Raw genomic sequence first — 17,857 nt, forward strand, 5'->3', positions numbered from 1 at the left:
GGGATGGACATAACAAGGTGGTGGCCCCAAGGGTAGGTGTGGGGGCTGTAGGAGTCAGTGGCGAATGGGGAGGCCTTCACAGCACCCTCCTCTGTGGGACTAAACTGACTTACAGCTGTAACTTCTATGCAAAGACCCTGAGGGGACCTGGTGCCTGAGGACCTCGTTCTAAGTGGTCACCCCCACCCATCCATACCTCAGTTTCCCCACCCACTGGGAGAGGAGGGTAGGAGAGGGAGGGAGGGAAGGAAGGGAGTGTAGGAGACAGAGCAGCCCCCACTAGCTCTGCCCTGGCCCTTCGGGCTGAGCAGGACCGAAGGACTTCAGCGCTGAGAGCTGGGCTCAGGCAAGTCCGGAGGGAGGGGAGGTGGCTGCGAGAAGCGCCCAGGCCTTGAAGGGCCCGCGGGCCGGAGGGCAGGCCTTCCAGGAGCTGGGAGAGGCAGGACTGGCAAGAGCAGCGAAGGCAGACGGACACAGGGCCGCAGTGCAGGGTGAGCCCGGCCCGGGGCCCCAGGCAGCAGGCTCTGCTACCCAATCTCCTGTGGGGACGGCGGGGAGGGGAGCCAGGCCGGAGTGAGGTGGAGGGAAGGAGCTGACGACACCAGCTGGCACACACTAAGTAAGCACTTACTGTGTGCCGGGCACTGTGCCCAGCCCATGACACACCACAGCTCACCAGATTCCACCCGCTGCTTCCCAGGCCCTAAGTACACTGCGCAAACAAGAGCCCGAGGTGGTACCCAAGGCGGTGAGGGCGCTGGCCCTACCCTCGGACCCCTGCCTGGCCCGAGGCACGCCCTCCAGCCCCCACGTCCCCGAGGCGAGGGCCGCCCACTCAGGGCACCCACCCCAGCACACCGGCCCCCCTTGAAGCTGCAGCAGAGGGTACAGAGCGGGATGAGGACATGGCCACTCAGGACAGCAAACACCACACGGCTGGCTGACCGAAGGCCGTCCGATTCTCCTCCCCACAGAGCGGGGAGGGGACACAGTGGGACTTGGGATGGACTGGGCCCTTATTAAGCCAGGTTCAGTCACTAGCAAAAATGCTTAGGCAAAAAGGGCCAGCGGCGCCCCCCACACACACGCACAGGCACACACACACCATGGTGTCAAGACACACACGCACCAAGTGACAAAGGCTGCAAGGCCACCACAGGGGCCCACTCGTCCTGGGCCTGGGCACAGAGCACCCACCTATGACCAGCCAGCCAGCCTCCCTCCCTCACAAACAGGACCATCTACAAAGGCTGCGCACAGGAGCGCAAACACCTCTGTCTGAAATGCAATTTGTCAGCAACTGAACCAACTCTAGTTCGAGAAATGAAGTGTTAAAAGAATACAAATGGCTCACCTCTCTACGAGAGAAAAAAAAGACCCAAGAAAATATGTCTCATTAAATCTTGATTTTTAAAATAAGAGTTAACAGGGGCGCCTGGGTGGCTCAGTCGATTAAGCGTCTGCCTTTGGCTCAGGTCATGATCCCGGGGTCCTGGGATCGAGCCCAGCGTCAGGCTCCCTCCTCTGTGGGAAGCCTGCTTCTCCTGCCTGCCGCTCTGCCTACTTGTGTTCTCTATCTTTGTCAAATAAATAAAATCTTAAAGAAATAAAAAAATAAATAAAAATAAAATAAAGTAAGAGTTAACATATCCAAGTAAGACCGCGACTACAATGAACGAGGTTGAGGAGAGGCTGCGCCAGCCTGGGTGTGCGTGGCCTGGTGCCACCTTCCCGCAGCGTGTCTGAGACTCCGATGCTCCTTTCTCAGCTTCTGCTCAACTACTCACCACACCCACAGTGGGGGGAGCTAGAGATCAGGACAGTGGAGCTGTGTGTCCAAGGCCAAGGGGCTAGTTCCTGCAGGAGCTGGTAGGTGACATCAAACCAAGCAAGCAGGCACTTGAAGAACACCTGACACACCATCCTCCTGATTCCCTCTGGGATCCACCCTCCAGACACACCCCACAAAACGATGGTCAAAACATCTGTCTGTGACAGTAAAGAGCTGATAACGGAAAGGCCCCTAAGTGGGGGCTGGTTCTTTCTGCTACAGTCTGTTCTGGTCTGTTCTTAGAGGGGACATGAATGTGAGCTTGTCAACACAGAAAGGGACTGCGCTTGCTGCTGGGCCAGGGGATGGGGAGGTGCTCAGCAAGTTAGGGGAGGGGAGAGGACCAGAGACCTGAAGGGGGCCAAAGGCACTCCTGCTCCGTATTCTCACAGCCCCCTGCCTCCCTCCACTGCAGGTGCATCCCCTCACCCCACGCACCTGGATGGGGCCCGCCAGCAGATGACAGGACCACAGGTCTCATATGTTGCCACCTGCCCCCCACCCCCAACGTCGGTTGGTTTACTGCTTCTAACCAAACACCTGATCTGCCTAGCACAGACCTAAGCACCTGTGTGGGCTAATACATTCTCTCCTCGTCGCTATCAAAAGGGGACCTTACTGGTGTCCCCAGTGAGGCAGGGAGGCTCTGAACAGCACAGGCACTTGCCTGAGGCCACTGGGAGCAGACAAGCCGGGAGGTGGGCAGTCAGGGAGGCAGCGAGCACGGTGGATCCCAAGACCAAGGGCCAAGAGCCCACCTGGACGAGGGAAGTGTCTGATGGGGAACGGGCACGCTGTCGGAGAAACCAACAGGCCACACACCTGACCATGCCCGGCCTGTTCTCATATACAATTCTCAGACCAGTCTTTTCTGGGTGGGCAATGCTGCAGAAGGAAGAGCTAGGGCTCCAGCCCACAATCACAACGCCAGCAAGGCGCTGGGCCTGGGTCCAAACCTGGATGTTCCACCCAGAAAGCAACTTCCTCCTGCCCACCCCCCACAACAGGGCTGAGGGGTCAGGGAGACCTGGGAGGGAAGCTGCTGTTGAAGTCACCCAGAACTGCTTCATGGAAGGCCCGCCCAGCTCTCCGGGGAGGCTTGAAGGCACCTGGGGGTCCCACCTCATCCCGGGGCCAAAATCAGAGAAGACCCAAGGCTCCCTCGGTGACAAACACCCACAGACCTGTCGCCCGACCCTGGGACGGCAGCCAAGGTCCCAAGACAGGAAGTAGGCGGGAGAAGTGCTGCCTCCCAGAGAAGTAATGGGGGGGGGGGGCGGTCGCGGAGCCGAGCCTAGGAGGGACGAGGGGCAGGCCAGCTATCGCAGATGACCACATTCAAGGCGAGCCCCGTCGAGGCCCTTCCCAGCCTAGAGCGCTCACGGAAGAGAGGAGAGCTCGTCCGCCTGGAGGTGGTGGGCGCCCAGTCGGCCCCTCCCAGCCGGCTCCCTGCACCATCCCACGCCCCCAGCCCCCAGCCCCAGCCCGGGAAGCCCAACACCGCAGAGGCCACCGTCCCACTGGGCCCGAGGCCTGCGGCCAGAAGCAGACAGGCTGGCGACGCGGCCCCACCCGCAGCCCCTGCCCGCGGAGGCCCGAACTCCCGCACGCGCGCCGCCCACCACCGCACCGGCGGGCCGCTGCAGCCCCGACCCTGGGCGCCGCAGCGCTGGCCCGGCCCGGCCCGGCTGCAGGGCTGGCCGGGGACCTGCCCAGCCCGGGGTCAGGGCTCCGCTCGGCGGTCCGCCCGGCCTGGCTGCCGGGGTCGGGGCGCGGCCGGGGCGCGGCGCCGCGCCTGCCCCTCACCTCCTTGAGCTGCTCCATCTCGCCGCGGATGGCCTCGTAGTCCACCTCGAGCTCCTCGAACTGCAGCTTGAGCTGGTGCTTCTCCTCGAGCACCGCCAGCCCGTACTCGGCCGCCTGGATCTTCTCGCGCGTGGTCTCGGCCAGCTCGTGCGACAGCCGCTTCACCTCGGCGCGCAGCCACTCGGGCTGCGCCTCCATCACCAGCCGCGCGTACTCCTCCTCCTCCGACGGCGCCGACATGGTGGCCCGCGGCCGGTCGCGCGGCTCCCAGCGAGGCTCAGGCCGGGCTCCCGTCCGCCGCCGTCGCCGCCGCCGCCGCCGCCGCCCAGCCCGACGGCGCCCCGGTCGCCCCCGCGCAGCCGCAGTGCGCCCCGTGCCGCGCGAGGCACTGTGGGGGCCGTAGTCTCGCCCCCGCCGACTACACGGCCCGTCGTGCCCCGCGCCGCCAGCTCGGCCGTGATTGGCCCGCGGCCTGCGCCGAGGCGGGCCCCTTCTGAAGCTGTTGCCTCCGTCACCGCCTCCGCGGGTACCGTGAGGGCCTTCGTCCCGCCCCCGCGCCCACTACAAGACCCGTCGTGCCCCGCGACACCGCCGGACGGTGATTGGCCCTGGCCTAGGCCGCCGCCTCCAACGCCGTCGCTTCCGTCGCTGCCGCCGGAGGTATTGTGGGGGCTGTAGTCCCGCCCTCGCCCCTGCAGGGCGCCGGCTGCCCGGTTGACATTCCACTGTCCCGCTAGCCCGGCGATTCAGAATCTGTGTCCCCGCATTTGTGTCTCCTTCCATTTCTTTCAGCAGTTTTTTTAATTTTCAGCCTGCAAGCCTTTACCTCCTTGGTTTAATCCTTAAGTGTTTCTTTATGCTCTTGTAAATGGCATTGTTTCCTTAATTTCCTTATGGCCTTGTTCACTGTTAGTGTGTAGAAATGCTCCGGAGTTTCCGAGTGTTGGTTTGTCATTCTACAGTGTCGCTTAACTTGCTTATGAGCTCGATTTGCTTCTTTGGGTTTTGGTGTGGAACCCAGGGCTTTCTCCATGGAATATCATGTCGTCTGCAGTTTTAACTTTTCCGCGTCCAATTTGGATACCTTTCATTCCTTTTTCTTGTCTGATTGCTGTGGCGAGGACTTCCAGTGCTATGTTGAACAGAAGTGGGGACAGCGGGCAGCCTTGTCGTCGTCCCGATCTCCGGAAGAAAGCTTTCAGTCTTTCACCACTGTGTGTGATGCTCACCGGGTGTTTCGTATATGGCCTTTATCATATGGAGGAAGTTCCCTTCTATTCCTAGTCTGTTGAGTGTTTCTATCATAAAGGAGTATTGGACTTTATCACACGGTTTTCTGCGTCAATTGAGATGATTATGTGGGGTTTTTTTCCCTTTATTTTTTAATGTAGTGTCTTACATTAGTTGATTTTCTTTTTCATTAACATATAATGTATTGTTTGTTTCAGGGGTACAGGTCTGTGATTCATCAGTCTCACACAGCTCACAGCACTCACCATAGACATACCCTCCCCAATGTCCTTCACCCAGCCCTCCCATCCCTCCCACCCCCCCCCATTCCAGCAACCCTCAGTTTGTTTCCTGAGATGAAGAGTCTCTTATTGTTGTCTCCCTCTCTGGTTTCATCTTGTTTTATTTTTCCCTCCCTTCCCCTATGATCCTCTGTCTTGTTTCTCAAATTCCTCATATCAGTGAGATCATATGATAATTGTCTTTCTCTGATTGACTTATTTCACGTAGCATAATACCCTCTAATTCCATCCATCTTTTTTTTTTAAGATTTTATTTGTTTATTTGAGAGAGAGCATGAGTAGGGGGAGGGGCAGAGGGAGAGGGACAAGCAGACTCCCTGCTGAGCAGGAAGCCTGATGTGGGGCTCGATCCCATCATGACCTGAGCCAAAGGCAGACACTTAACCAACTGAGCCACCCTTATATTGGTTGAGGTGCACCTTATATTGGTTGATTTTCATATGTTGAACCATCCTTGAATTGTGGGAATAAATCCTGTTTGGTCCTGGTGTATAATCCTTTTAACATGCAGCAGAATTTAGTTGGTTAGTATTTTGTTGAAGATTTTTGCATTAATATTCAAAAGAAATAAATGGTTTGTAAAGAAGGTATTCCTAAAGGCATATGAAGATTATCAAACTCTCCTTGTTAAGATGATGAGGCTAAGTGGAACTGAACGCCATACAATGTTAAGTGGGGGAAGAAACAGAGTGTCCTGGTGCACTCAACTCTGGAACCGGGCCTTGCAAGGACCTTGCACACTGCCCACAGACCTGGAAGAGAAGTGCAATCACTGTGGTTTGAATGGTGGTGGGAGTGTGGAGAATTACTTTTCCTTGAACATTCTTTAAAAGGAATTATTGTTGGGGCACCTGGGTGGCTCAGTTGGTTAAGCGACTGCCTCCGGCTCAGGTCATGATCCTGGAGTCCCTGGATCGAGTCCCACATCAGGCTCCCTGCTCAGCGGGGGGTCTGCTTCTCCCTCTGATCCTCTCCCCTCTCGTGCTCTCTGTCTCTCACCCTCTCTCTCTCAAATAAATAAATAAAATCTTAAAAAAAAAAGGAATTATTGTTAATTTTAGATGTGATTAATACATAAGAAAATGCCCTTTGGGATATAAATACATCCCAAAGTATTTACAGGTGGAGCACAGGATGCTTTGAGGTTATTTTTTTCCAGAAGAAGGGGCAATGAGGTTGATGATAGAAGTGGTTGTTGGTGGCAGCTAGAGTGGAGTGGGTGCACACCCTGCTCATTATGGGCTAGACTTCTACATCTATTTTGAAATTCTTTTAATAAAAACTTTTGTATGTTTCCATGTTGGAATGGCATTATCTTCATTAAAAAAAAATCATTTTCCTGTCTCTGCTCTGATGTGTCAGGCTGCCATCTGAGTGTCACTTGACTTCTAGGTGGCTGTCCCTACTGGGATAGATGCATGACTAGTGGACATGAATTCTGACCTCATACTTCGACCTGCTTCTTCTTTTAAGTTAATCCATTGGTATCCCACTTATCAGTTGCTCTCATGTGCCTGCCTACATAAATTTACTTTTAAAAATGCTGTTATGGTTTTTAGGTAATATGCACATGTTTAGAATTTCAGTTTAAAAGAATATACAACTACAGGGGTGCCTGGCTGGCTCAGTTGGTAGAGTACGCGACTCTTGATCTCACGGTTGTGAGTTCGAGTCCCATGTTGGGTGTAGAGATTACTTAAGAATTTTTTTAAATCTAAAAAATATATACAAAATAAAAGAACATAAACTACACACCTATCAGAATGGCTAAAATGGGGGGGGGGGGAGGAAACTAGTGGCGACAACAAATGCTGGCAAAGATGCAGAGAAACAATCACTCATATTGCCTTCAAGAAAGCTATTTGTCCTTTTCCTATAAAACTGAACGTGCTGTTGCCACAGGACTCAATAATTCCATTCCGGGACATTTATCTTAAAGAAATGAGAACTTGTGTTCACATAAAATTGTGTACACAGATGTTCACAGCTTTATTTGTAAAAATCCCAAACCAGAAACAACCCAAAATATCTTTCATCAGGTTAATGCTTAAAAAACAAAACAAAACACCATGGTGCATCTGTACCATGAAATACTACTCAGCAATGAAAGGAATGAGCTATGGAACACACAACAATTTGGGTGAATATCCAGAGAATTACACTGAGTGAAAAAAGCCAATCCCAAGAGGTTATGCAATGTATGATTCCATTTATAGGACACTCTGGAAATGACAAAACTAATGAAATGGAGAACACATTAGTGGTTGCTAGGGTTGGGGTTGGGGAGGGTTGTGAGGGTATAAAAGGGCAATATGAGGGACCCTTGTGGTCATGGCCATGTTCTGTATCTTGCTCTGATGTGTGTCATGAATATACACATGTGATAAAATTGCACAGAACACACACTCAGTGACTATATGTAAACCCAGTGAGATCTGAATTAGATGGGTGGCTCATATCCATACCAGTCTCCTCTTCGTGATATTGTACTAGAGTTACAAGAAACATAACTGAGAAATATAAACGGAATATATGGTATGGCTTTTATTTGATGAGCAAAGTCTTTATTTATTTATTTATTTATTTATTTATTTATTTATTTGACAGAGAGAGACACAGCAAGAGAGGGAACACAAGCAGGGGGAGTGGGAGAGGGAGAAGCAGGCTTCCTGCGGAGAAGGGAGCCCGATGCGGGGCTCGATCCCAGGACCCTGGGATCATGACCTGAGCCAAAGGGAGATGCTTAACAACTGAGCCACCCAGGTGCCCCAGTGAGCAAAGTCTTAATCCAAAGTGCTCATTTCTGGGACACCTGGGTGGCTCAGTTGGTTAAGCGTCTGCCTTTGACTCAGGTCATAATCCCAGGGTCCTGGGATCGAGTCTCAGCAGGGAGCCTGCTTCTCCCTCTCCCTCCCCCTCCGTGATCTCTCTCACTCTCTCTCAAATAAATAAATAAAATCTTAAAAAAAAAGCCAAAGCGCTCATTTCTGTCAAGAGATAAAAGAAACTAATGACATCAAAATTACACATATTTGTACATGAAAGAAATACACAGAGAAAAGTAAGCCCCCTGTATATCAAGGAGATATACAGACATATATTTCTTCTCATTTAAACAAAGCGATAGTGTCCTCTCAGCAAACACTTTTATGGCTGCATACTTCTCTGTGGTGTAGGTGAGCCATACTTCCACTCCACTGATGGACACTAGGTTGATTCTGGTCTTTTCCAAATACATCAGTGTAGCAATAAATATCCTCCTCCACCTTTAGGACTTACACAACTTTCTTGTTCCTGGAAGGAGGACAGTACAGTTTGTAAAAGTTGCTGAGTTAATATTACCATGGCTGTTCAGTTGATATAGCTCCTGGGATTGGAGCTGCTTTGGGCGCCTTTCTCAGTCTGGCTTCTGACTGATGAGAGGACGGACACCTCTGTCCCTTGGGCTTTCCTGCCAGGACCTCACCTCTGCTCTCAGGTGACCAGAGGCGGGGGTCCTCTTGCTTGAGTCAGGACAGCTCTGATGGGGGGCATCCAATTGGAATTATCACCCAACAGTGGAGATTGTCTGCAAGAACCTCCGCTCCTCCACAGGGCCCCTTTTGCCTTTTGAAGCTCTGATATACTCCTCAAATTGATCTATAGATTTCACACAGTGCTTATCAAAATGCCAGCTGGCTTTTTTTTTTTTTTTCTGAAACTGATCAATGGAATAAAATCAAGAGTACAGAAATTAACCCACCCTTTTATGGTGCATTGATTTTCAGCAGATCTTTAGGGACAAGAGGAAATCCACACACAAAAGAATGAAGTTGGAACTCCGCCTCACACCAGATGTGAAATTAAATGGGATTATTATGTGAAATTAAATACCTGAATGGAAGAGTAAAGCTAAGACTGTTAGAAGAGAACCTTAGTATAAATCTTCGTGACTTTGGTTTCTTAGATGTGACACCACAAACACAAGCAAAAAGAAAAAATAGATAAAGTGGACTACATCAAATTTTAAATTTGTGCTCCTGAGGACAATATTAAGAACAGAAGGGAGAAAGTCTCTCTGGACTCCTGAGTGCAGGTGGACTTGGAAGTCAACCTTAGGGACTGTGGCGGCCAGCACCCTCTGCTGACCGCACGCAGCTCCGCGCCTGCAGACCTGGCAGGGGACCCGCCTAGGGGAAGGGTTTTCAGGGGGCAGGAGGAGGGCCGGAGGAGGGGCCAGGAGGGAGAGCAGCAGGGAAAGGGGAAATCTTCTGGTGGGAACACTGCACTCTACTAAGCATGCCCCAACACCAGCCATGTCCACGCCAGCTTGGGCCACCAGAACAACACACGACGGACTGGGCAGCTCACACATTTATTTCCCACAGTCCAAGAGGCTGTCCAAGATCAGGGTGCCAGCACGGTTGGGTTCTGGCGAGGCCTCTTCCTGGCTCGTAGGTGGCAAGCTCTCCCTGTGTCCTCGTGTGGCAGAGGGTGAACTCTGGTGTCTCTTCTTCCTCTTCTTCTTCCTCCTCCTCTTCTTCTAAAGGCACTGACCCTTTTGGATTGGGGCCCCACCCTAGTAACCTCATTTAACCTGTATCACTTCCTCTAGGCTCTTCTCTACTGTCACACCAAGAGTTTAGGTTTGGACATGTGACCTTTAGGGGGAAACAGTTCAGTCCATAGCAACAAGAATAATAAAGAGGAGTCCAAGATGGAGGAGGGGTAGGAGACCTTAGTTTCATCAGGTCCCAGGAACTCAGCTAGATAGCTAGCAAATCATTCTGAACACCTGCGAACTCAACCAGAGACCTAGGAAAAGAATTGCTGCAACTCTACAAACAGAAAAGCGACCACTTTCTGCAAGGTAAGAGGTGCGGAGAAGTGAATCCAAGGAGGTATATGGGAAAATAAACGGTGTAGGGAGGGCGGCTCTGTAAGCCGGCTACCGGAAAGTGATAGAGCAGCAGAGCACAAAATCGGAACTTTCAGAAGTCGGCTCTGGTGAGGGACGTTGCTCAGGTGGTGAAGCAGGGCAGAACCCTCACTGGGACAGTGTGGTCTCAGGATCCTTAGGGTCACAGGAAGACCAGAGGTGCCTGAGTGCGGCAGAGCTCCCAGGTATCGGAGCGGGGAAGCCAGCTGCAATCAGCGAGCCCAGGAGTGGGCTCTCAGCTCGGGGTTGCCATAAACCTCAAACTGCGGCATGGTCTGGTGACTGCTCTCCAAACAGAGGCCCAGCAAGTGGCAGAAACACAGTAAGACTCCCCTTCCTCCCCCAGGAGGAGCGGCATGGGTGCGCCCTGCAGGAGCCTGCAAGGTTTGGGGACTGGAAAGGGGGTCATGTGCCTGAGATAGAAATGCTCAGTCACAGGCTGGGTGAGAATGGAATGGGGACAGAGACCAGAGAGACAGAAATGATTGGCTCTTTTTCCCTGAGGACACACTGAGGAGTAGGGGGCATGATCTTTCAGCTCTGGGGCTAGAGATTGGGAGGTCACCATTTTCATTCTCTTCCTCTGAAGTTGTGCAGAAGGCCTTGAGGGAACAAAAGCCACATAGAGCAATCTGGAACAGATTACTTAGCCTGGCCCCCTGGCAAGGGCAGTGCAATTCCACCTCGGGCAAATCAACTTGAGAGTCAAAGCAGCAGGCCCCTCCCCCAGAAGATCAGCAAGAACATCCAGCAAAGACCAAGTTTACCGATCACACAGAACTGCAAAACTCCAGTGCTAGAGGGAAATAGTATATAGAATTCATGCTTTTTTTCCCCATGATTCCTTAGTCTTTCAATTTTAATTTTTTTCTCTTTCCTTTTCAACTAATTTCTTTTTTTTTTTAAAGATTTTATTTATTTATTTGAGAGAGAGAGAATGAGAGAGAGCATGAGAGGGAGGAGGGTCAGAGGGAGAAGCAGACTCCCTGCCAAGCAGGGAGCCCGATGCGGGACTCAATCCAGGGACTCCAGGATCATGACCTGAGCCGAAGGCAGTCGCTTAACCAACTGAGCCACCCAGGCGCCCCTAATTTCTTATTTTATCAACTATTTTTAAAGTCTTTTTTAATTTTCATTTTTATAGTTACATCCTATCTTTTCACTGTACTTAATTTTATTTTTTATATATAAGCCTTTCTTTCTTTACAATTTTGGGATGCAGTTTCTTCTAACAAACAGACCAAAATACATCCAGAAGCTAGTGTATTGCTTTGTTCTCCTCACCTGTTTATTTCCTTCTTTTTTTTTGACTCTTTTTTTTTCTTTTTTAACATTTTTTTTTTAAAGATTTTATTCATTTGACAGAGAAAGACACAGCGAGAGAGGGAACACAAACGGGGAGTGGGAGAGGGAGAAGCAGACTCCCCGCCGAGCAGGGAGCCCGATGCGGGACTCGATCCCGGGACTCCAGGATCATGACCTGAGCCGAAGACAGTCGCTTAACCAACTGAGCCACCCAGGCGCCCTTTTTTGACTCTTAATTTTCATTTTTACAGTTACATTCTATCCTTTCATTTTATTTAATTTTATTTTTGTACATATGTAAATTTTCCTTTCTTTACAATTTTGAGATCTAGTTTCCTAACAAACAGACCAAATTACACAGGATCCAGTGTATTGCTCTGTTCTGTTCACCTGTCTGGTTATATTCTCTCTCTTTTTTTAAATTTGTAATTTTTATTTTATTTTATTTGGTTTCAGGTCTCATCTGATTTCTTTAGTGTATATTTCTCTGGGGTCATTGTTGCCATTTTAGTATTTTGTTCTCTCGTTCATGTATTCTTCTCTGGACTGAATGACAAGATGGAAAAACCCACCTCAAAAAAGAGAACAAGAGTCAGTACTGACTGCCAGGGCCCTAATCAATATGGACATAATTATGTAAGTCGGAACTAGAGTTCAGAATAGTGATTATAAAGATACTAGCTGGGCTTGAAGAAAGCACAGAAGACACTAGAGAATCCCTTTCTGAAGAAACAAAAGAGCTAGGGGTGCCTGGGTGGCTCAGTCGTTAAGCGTCTGCCTTCGGCTCAGGTCATGATCCCAGGGTTCTGGGATCAAGCCCCGCATCGGGCTCCCTGCTTGGTGGGAGGCCTGCTTCTCCCTCTCCCACTCCCCCTGCTTGTGTTCCCTCTCTCGCTGTGTCTCTCTCTGTCAAATAAAAAAATAAAAGAGCTAAAATCTAATCAATTTGAAATAAAATAGGCTATAAATGAGATGCAATAAAAAATGGAGGCTCCAACTGCTAGAATAAATGAGGCAGAAGAAAGAATTAGTGATATAGAAGACAAAATGATAGGGGATAAAGAAGCTGAGAAAAGATAGATAAACAACTACTGGATCACAAGGGGAGAATTCGAGAGATAAGTGATACTATAAAGCAAAACAATATTAGAATTAATTGGGATCCCAGAAGAAGAGGAAAGAGAGAGGGGGCAGAAGGTACATTGGAGCAAATTATAGCACAGAACTTCCCTAATCTGGGGCAAAAAATAGGCATCCAAGTCCAGGAGGCACAGAGAACCCCCTCAAATCCATAAAAATAGGTCAACATCTCACATATAATAGTGAAACTTGCAAATCTCAGAGACAAAGAGAAGATCCTGAAAACAGTTCAGGACAAGAGGTCTCTAATCTACAGGGATAGAAACATTAGATTGGCAGCAGACTTATCCACAGAGACCTGGCAGGCCAGAAAGGACTAGCATGATATATTCAGGGTTCCAAGTAAGAAAAATATGCAGCCAAGAATATTTTATCCAGCTAGGATATCATTCAAAATAGATGGAGTGATAAAAAGCTTCCAGGACAAACAGAAACTAAAAGAATTTGTGATCACCAAACCAGCCCTACAAGAAATATTAAAGGGATCCTCTAAGCAAAGAGAGAGCCCAAAAGTAACATAGACCAGAAAGGAACAGAGACAATATACAGTAACAGTCACCTTACAGGCAATATAATGGCACTAAATTCATATCTTTCAATAGTTAGTCTGAATGTAAATGGGCTAAATGCCCCGATCAAAAGACACAGGGTATCAGATTGGATAAAAAAGCAAGACCCATCAATATGCTGTCTGCAAAAGACTCATTTAGACCTCCAGATTGAAAGGGAGGGAGTGGAGAACAATTTACCATGCTGATGGACATCAAAAGAAAGCTGGGGTAGCAATCCTTATATCAGACAAATCATATTTTAAACCAAAGACTGTAATAAGAGATGAGGAAGGACACTATATCATAATTAAAAGGTCCATCCAACAAGAAGATCTAACAATTGTAAATATTTATGCCCCTAACATGGGAGCAGCCAATTATATAAATCAATTAATAACAAAATTAAAGAAACACATTGATAATAATACAGTAATAGTAGGAGACATTAACACCCCACTAACTTCAGTGCACAGATCATCTAAGCAGAAGATCAACAAGGAAACGGCTTTGAATGACTCACTGGACCAGATGGACTTCACAGATACATTCAGAACATTCCATCCTAAAGCAACAGAATATACATTCTTCTCAAGTGCGCATGGAACATTCTCCAGAATAGATCACATACTGGGTCACAAATCAGGTCTCAACCAGTACCAAAAGATTGGGATCATTCCCTGCATATGTTTAGACTACAATGCTTTGAAACTTGAACTCAATCACAAGAGGAAATTTGGAAAGAACTCAAGTACATGGAGGCAAAAGAGCATCCACTAAAGAATGAATGGGTTTAATTTTTAAATTTAATTTTTAGTTTAATTTCAACCAGGAAATTAAAGAATAATTTAAAAAATTCATGGAAACAAATGAAAATGAAAATACAACTGTTCAAAACCTTTGGGATGCAGCAAAGGTGGTCCTAAGAGGGAAGTATATTGCAATACAAGCCTTTCTCTGCAAACAAGAAAGTTCTCAAATACAAAACCTAACCTTACACCTAAAGGACCTGGAGAAAGAACAGCAAATAAAGCCAAAACCCAACAGGAGAAGATAATTAATAAAGATTAGAGCAGAAATCAATGAAATAGAAACCCAAAGAACAGGAGAACAGATCAGCGAAACTAGGAGCTGGTTCTTTGAAAGAATTAATAAGATTGATAAGCCCCCTGCTGGACTTATCAAATAGAAAAGAGAAAGGACCCAAATAAATAACATTATGAATGAAAGAGGCAAGATCACAACCAACACCCAAGAAATACAAACAATTATAAGAACATATTAAGAGCAACTATATGCCAACAAATTAGGCACTCTGGAAGAAATGGATGCATTCCTAGAGACATATAAACAACCAGAAGTGAACCAGGAAGAAATAGAAAAACTGAACAGACCCATAACCAGGAGGGAAATTGAAGCAGTAATCAAAAATCTCCCAACAACAAGAGCCCAGGGCTGGATGGCTTCCCAAGAGAATTCTACCAAACATTTAAAGAAGAATTAATAATTCTTCTGAAGCTGTTTCAAAAACTCGAAATGGAAGGAAAACTTCCAAACCCATTTTATGAGGCCAGCATTACCTTGATCCCAAAGCCAGACAAAGACCCCACCAAAAAAGGAGAATTACAGACCAATATCCCTGATGAACATGGATGCAAAAATTCTCACCAAGATACTAGCCAATAGGATCCAACAGTACATTAAAAGGATTATTCACTACGACCAAGTGGGATTTATTCCTGGGCTGCAAGGTTGGTTCAACAACCACAAATTTATCAATGTGATACACTACATTAATAGAAGAAAGGACAAGAACTATATGATCCTCTCAATAAAAAAAGCATTTGACAAAGTACAGCATCCTTTTTTGATTAAAACTTTTAACGGCGTTGGGTTAGAGGGAACATTCCTCGATATCATAAAAGCCATCTATGAAAAGCCCACAGCAAATATTCTCAATGGGGAAGAACTGAGAGCTTTTCCCCTAAGGCCAGGAACATGACAGGGATGTCCATTCTCACCACTGTTGTTCCACATAGTATTAGAAGTTCTAGCTTCAGCAATCAGGCAACAAAAAGAAATAAAATGTATTTGAATCAGCAAAGAAGAAGTGAAAATCTTTGCAGATGACATGATACTTTATATGGAAAACCCAGAAGACTCCACCCCAAAATTGCTAGAACTCATACAGGAATTCAGTAAAGTGGCAGGATATAAAACCAATGCACTGAAATCAGTTACATTTCTGTACACTAACAATGAGCCAGAAGAAAGAGAAATTAAGGAGTTGATCCCATTTGCAATTGCACCAAAAACCATAAGATAGATGGGAATAAACCCAACCAAAGAGGCAAAAGATCTGTACTCGGGAAACTATAGAACACTCATGGAATAAATTGAGAAGACACAAAGAAATGGAAAAACGCTCCAAGTTCATGGATTGGAAGAACAAATACTGTTAAAATGTCTATGCTACCTAGAACATTCTATACATTCAATGCAATCCCTATCAAAATACCATCAACTTTTTTCACAGATCTGGAACAAATAATCCTAAAATTTGTATGGAAGCAGAAAAGACCCCAAATAGTCAAAGGAATGTTGAAAAGGAAAATCAAAGCTGGCGGCATCACAATTCCGGACTTCAAGCTCTATTACAAAGCTGTCATCATCAAGACAGCATGGTACTGGCACAAAAACAGACACATAGATCAATGGAACAGAATAGAGAGCCCAGAAATGGACCCTCAACCCTATGGTCAACTCATCTTTGACAAAGCAGGAAAGAATGTCCAATGGAACAAAGACAGTCTCTTCAACAAATGGTGTTGGGAAAATTGGATAGCCACATGCAGAAGAATGAAACTGGACCATTTCCTTACACCACACACAAAAATAGACTCAAAATGGATGAAAGACCTAAATGTGAGACAGGAATCCATCCAAATCCTAGAGGAGAACACAGGCAGCAACCTCTGTGACCTCAGCCGCAGCAACTTCTTGCTAGACAAATCGCCAAAGGCAAGGGAAACAATGGCAAAAAGGAACTATTGGGACTTCATCAAGATAAAAAGCTTTTGCACAGCAAAGGAAACAGTCAACAAAACCAAAAGACAACAGACAGAATGGGAGAAGATATTTGCAAATGTCTTATCAGATAAAGGGCTAGTATCCAAAATCTACAAAGAATTTATCAAACTCAACACCCAAAGAACAATAATCCAGTCAAGAAATGGGCAGAAGACATGAACAGACATTTCTGCAAAGAAGGCATACAAATTGCAAACAGACACATGAAAAAGTGCTCAACATCACTCGGCATCAGGAAAATCCAAATCAAAACCTCAATGAGATACCACCTCACATCAGTCAGAATGGCCAAGTCAGGAAACAAAAGATGTTGGCAGGGATGAGGAGAAAGGGGAACTCCTATGCTGTTGGTGGGAATGCAAGCTGGTGCCGCCACTCTGGAAAACTGTGCGGAGGTTCCTCAAAACGTTGAAAACAGAGCTACCCTACGACCCAGCAATTGCACTACTGGGTATTCACCCCAAAGATACAAATGCAGTGATCCGAAGGGGCACCTCCACCCAATGTTTATAGCAGCAATGTCCACAATAGCCAAATTGTGGAAAGAGCACAGGAGTCCAACGACAGATGAATGGATAAAGAAGAGTGATATATATATACACAATGGAATATGAAGCAGCCATCAAAAACATGAAATCTTGCCATTTGCAACGATGTGGATGGAACTAGGGGGTATTATGCTAAGTGAAATAAGTCAGTATGAGAGAAGCCAATTATATGGTCTCATTGATATGAGGAATTTGAGAAAGAAAACAGGATCATAGGGGAAGGGAGGGAAAAATAAAACAAGACGGAACCAGAGAGGGAACAAACCACAAGAATCTCTTAATCGTAGGAAACAAACTGAGGATTGCTGGAGGGGAAAGAGGTGCAGGATGGGGTAACTGGGTGATGGACATTAAGGAGGGTACATGGTGTAATGAACACTGGGTATTATATAAGACTGACGAATCACTGAACTCTACCTCTGAAACTAATAATATATGTTAATTAATTGAATTTAAATTTTAAAAAGTAAAAAACAATACTAATTCCCCCCCAAAAGCAAGAGGACAAGAAATCTTTTGGAGGTGATGGATGTTTATTACCTTGTTTGCAGTGATCATATCCCAGGTGTGTGCCTATGTCCAAACTCATCAAAATGTACATATTAAATATGCACAAATTTTTTATATTAATTTTATCTCAAAAAACTTTTTTAAAAATTAAAAAATTTAGATATCAGGTGGTATGCTGGTAGATATTTAACAACGTGCTCTCCTGTTAGAAAGGAAAGCCCTGGTTTGTAGGATTTTGTGATTTTTGCACTCTAAATACTACTAATTACTTCGCTACTCTTTAGCATTACTGTGCTCTCGAGGTTATTTGTGCGTATTTACTGTGTGGGGAAGCTGCGTTAACAGTTGCCGCTGCTCATCTCTTCCCGAGGCTCATTAGAATAGTTGCCGTCAGTAGCCTGAAACTGGCTGTGGGGGTCGCATTTAGAGTGCAATATCACAGAATCTTAATATACAAAGTAATTAGAAAGTGATGAGTCTTGTGCATTTAATATAATCTATTAGGTTGTGATTGGATATAATTGAACATTTAATGGAGGCTAAGTGTGACAACAGGCTGCAGTGTTCCTGCAAGTTTAACAATGGGCTCCTAACTCCCCCATGCCCTGACTGCATGTGATGGGCCACAC

At 47.0% G+C, this 17,857-nt stretch overlaps 1 protein-coding gene across 2 annotated transcripts in view; it reads right to left on the bottom strand.

The window, feature by feature from the left end:
- Window positions 1-4,004, bottom strand: part of BICD2 (BICD cargo adaptor 2) — a 44,475-nt gene extending 40,471 nt beyond the window's left edge. Inside the window, exon 1 of one of the 2 annotated variants that reach the window (XM_045882081.3) lies at window positions 3,638-4,003. In XM_045882081.3, the coding sequence (XP_045738037.1) occupies window positions 3,638-3,877 (240 nt within the window). In that variant the 5' untranslated portion in view covers window positions 3,878-4,003. Of the gene's footprint in view, window positions 1-3,637 lie in introns of both variants that reach the window. The other variant, XM_045882080.3, reaches the window with a different exon arrangement.
- Window positions 4,005-17,857: the final 13,853 nt, after the last annotated feature.

This window comes from Mirounga angustirostris, unplaced genomic scaffold, assembly GCF_029215605.1.
Source record: "Mirounga angustirostris isolate CCGP_5_RB_7025 unplaced genomic scaffold, mMirAng1.0.hap1 SCAF_15, whole genome shotgun sequence".
NCBI classification, from domain to species: Eukaryota; Metazoa; Chordata; class Mammalia; order Carnivora; family Phocidae; genus Mirounga; species Mirounga angustirostris.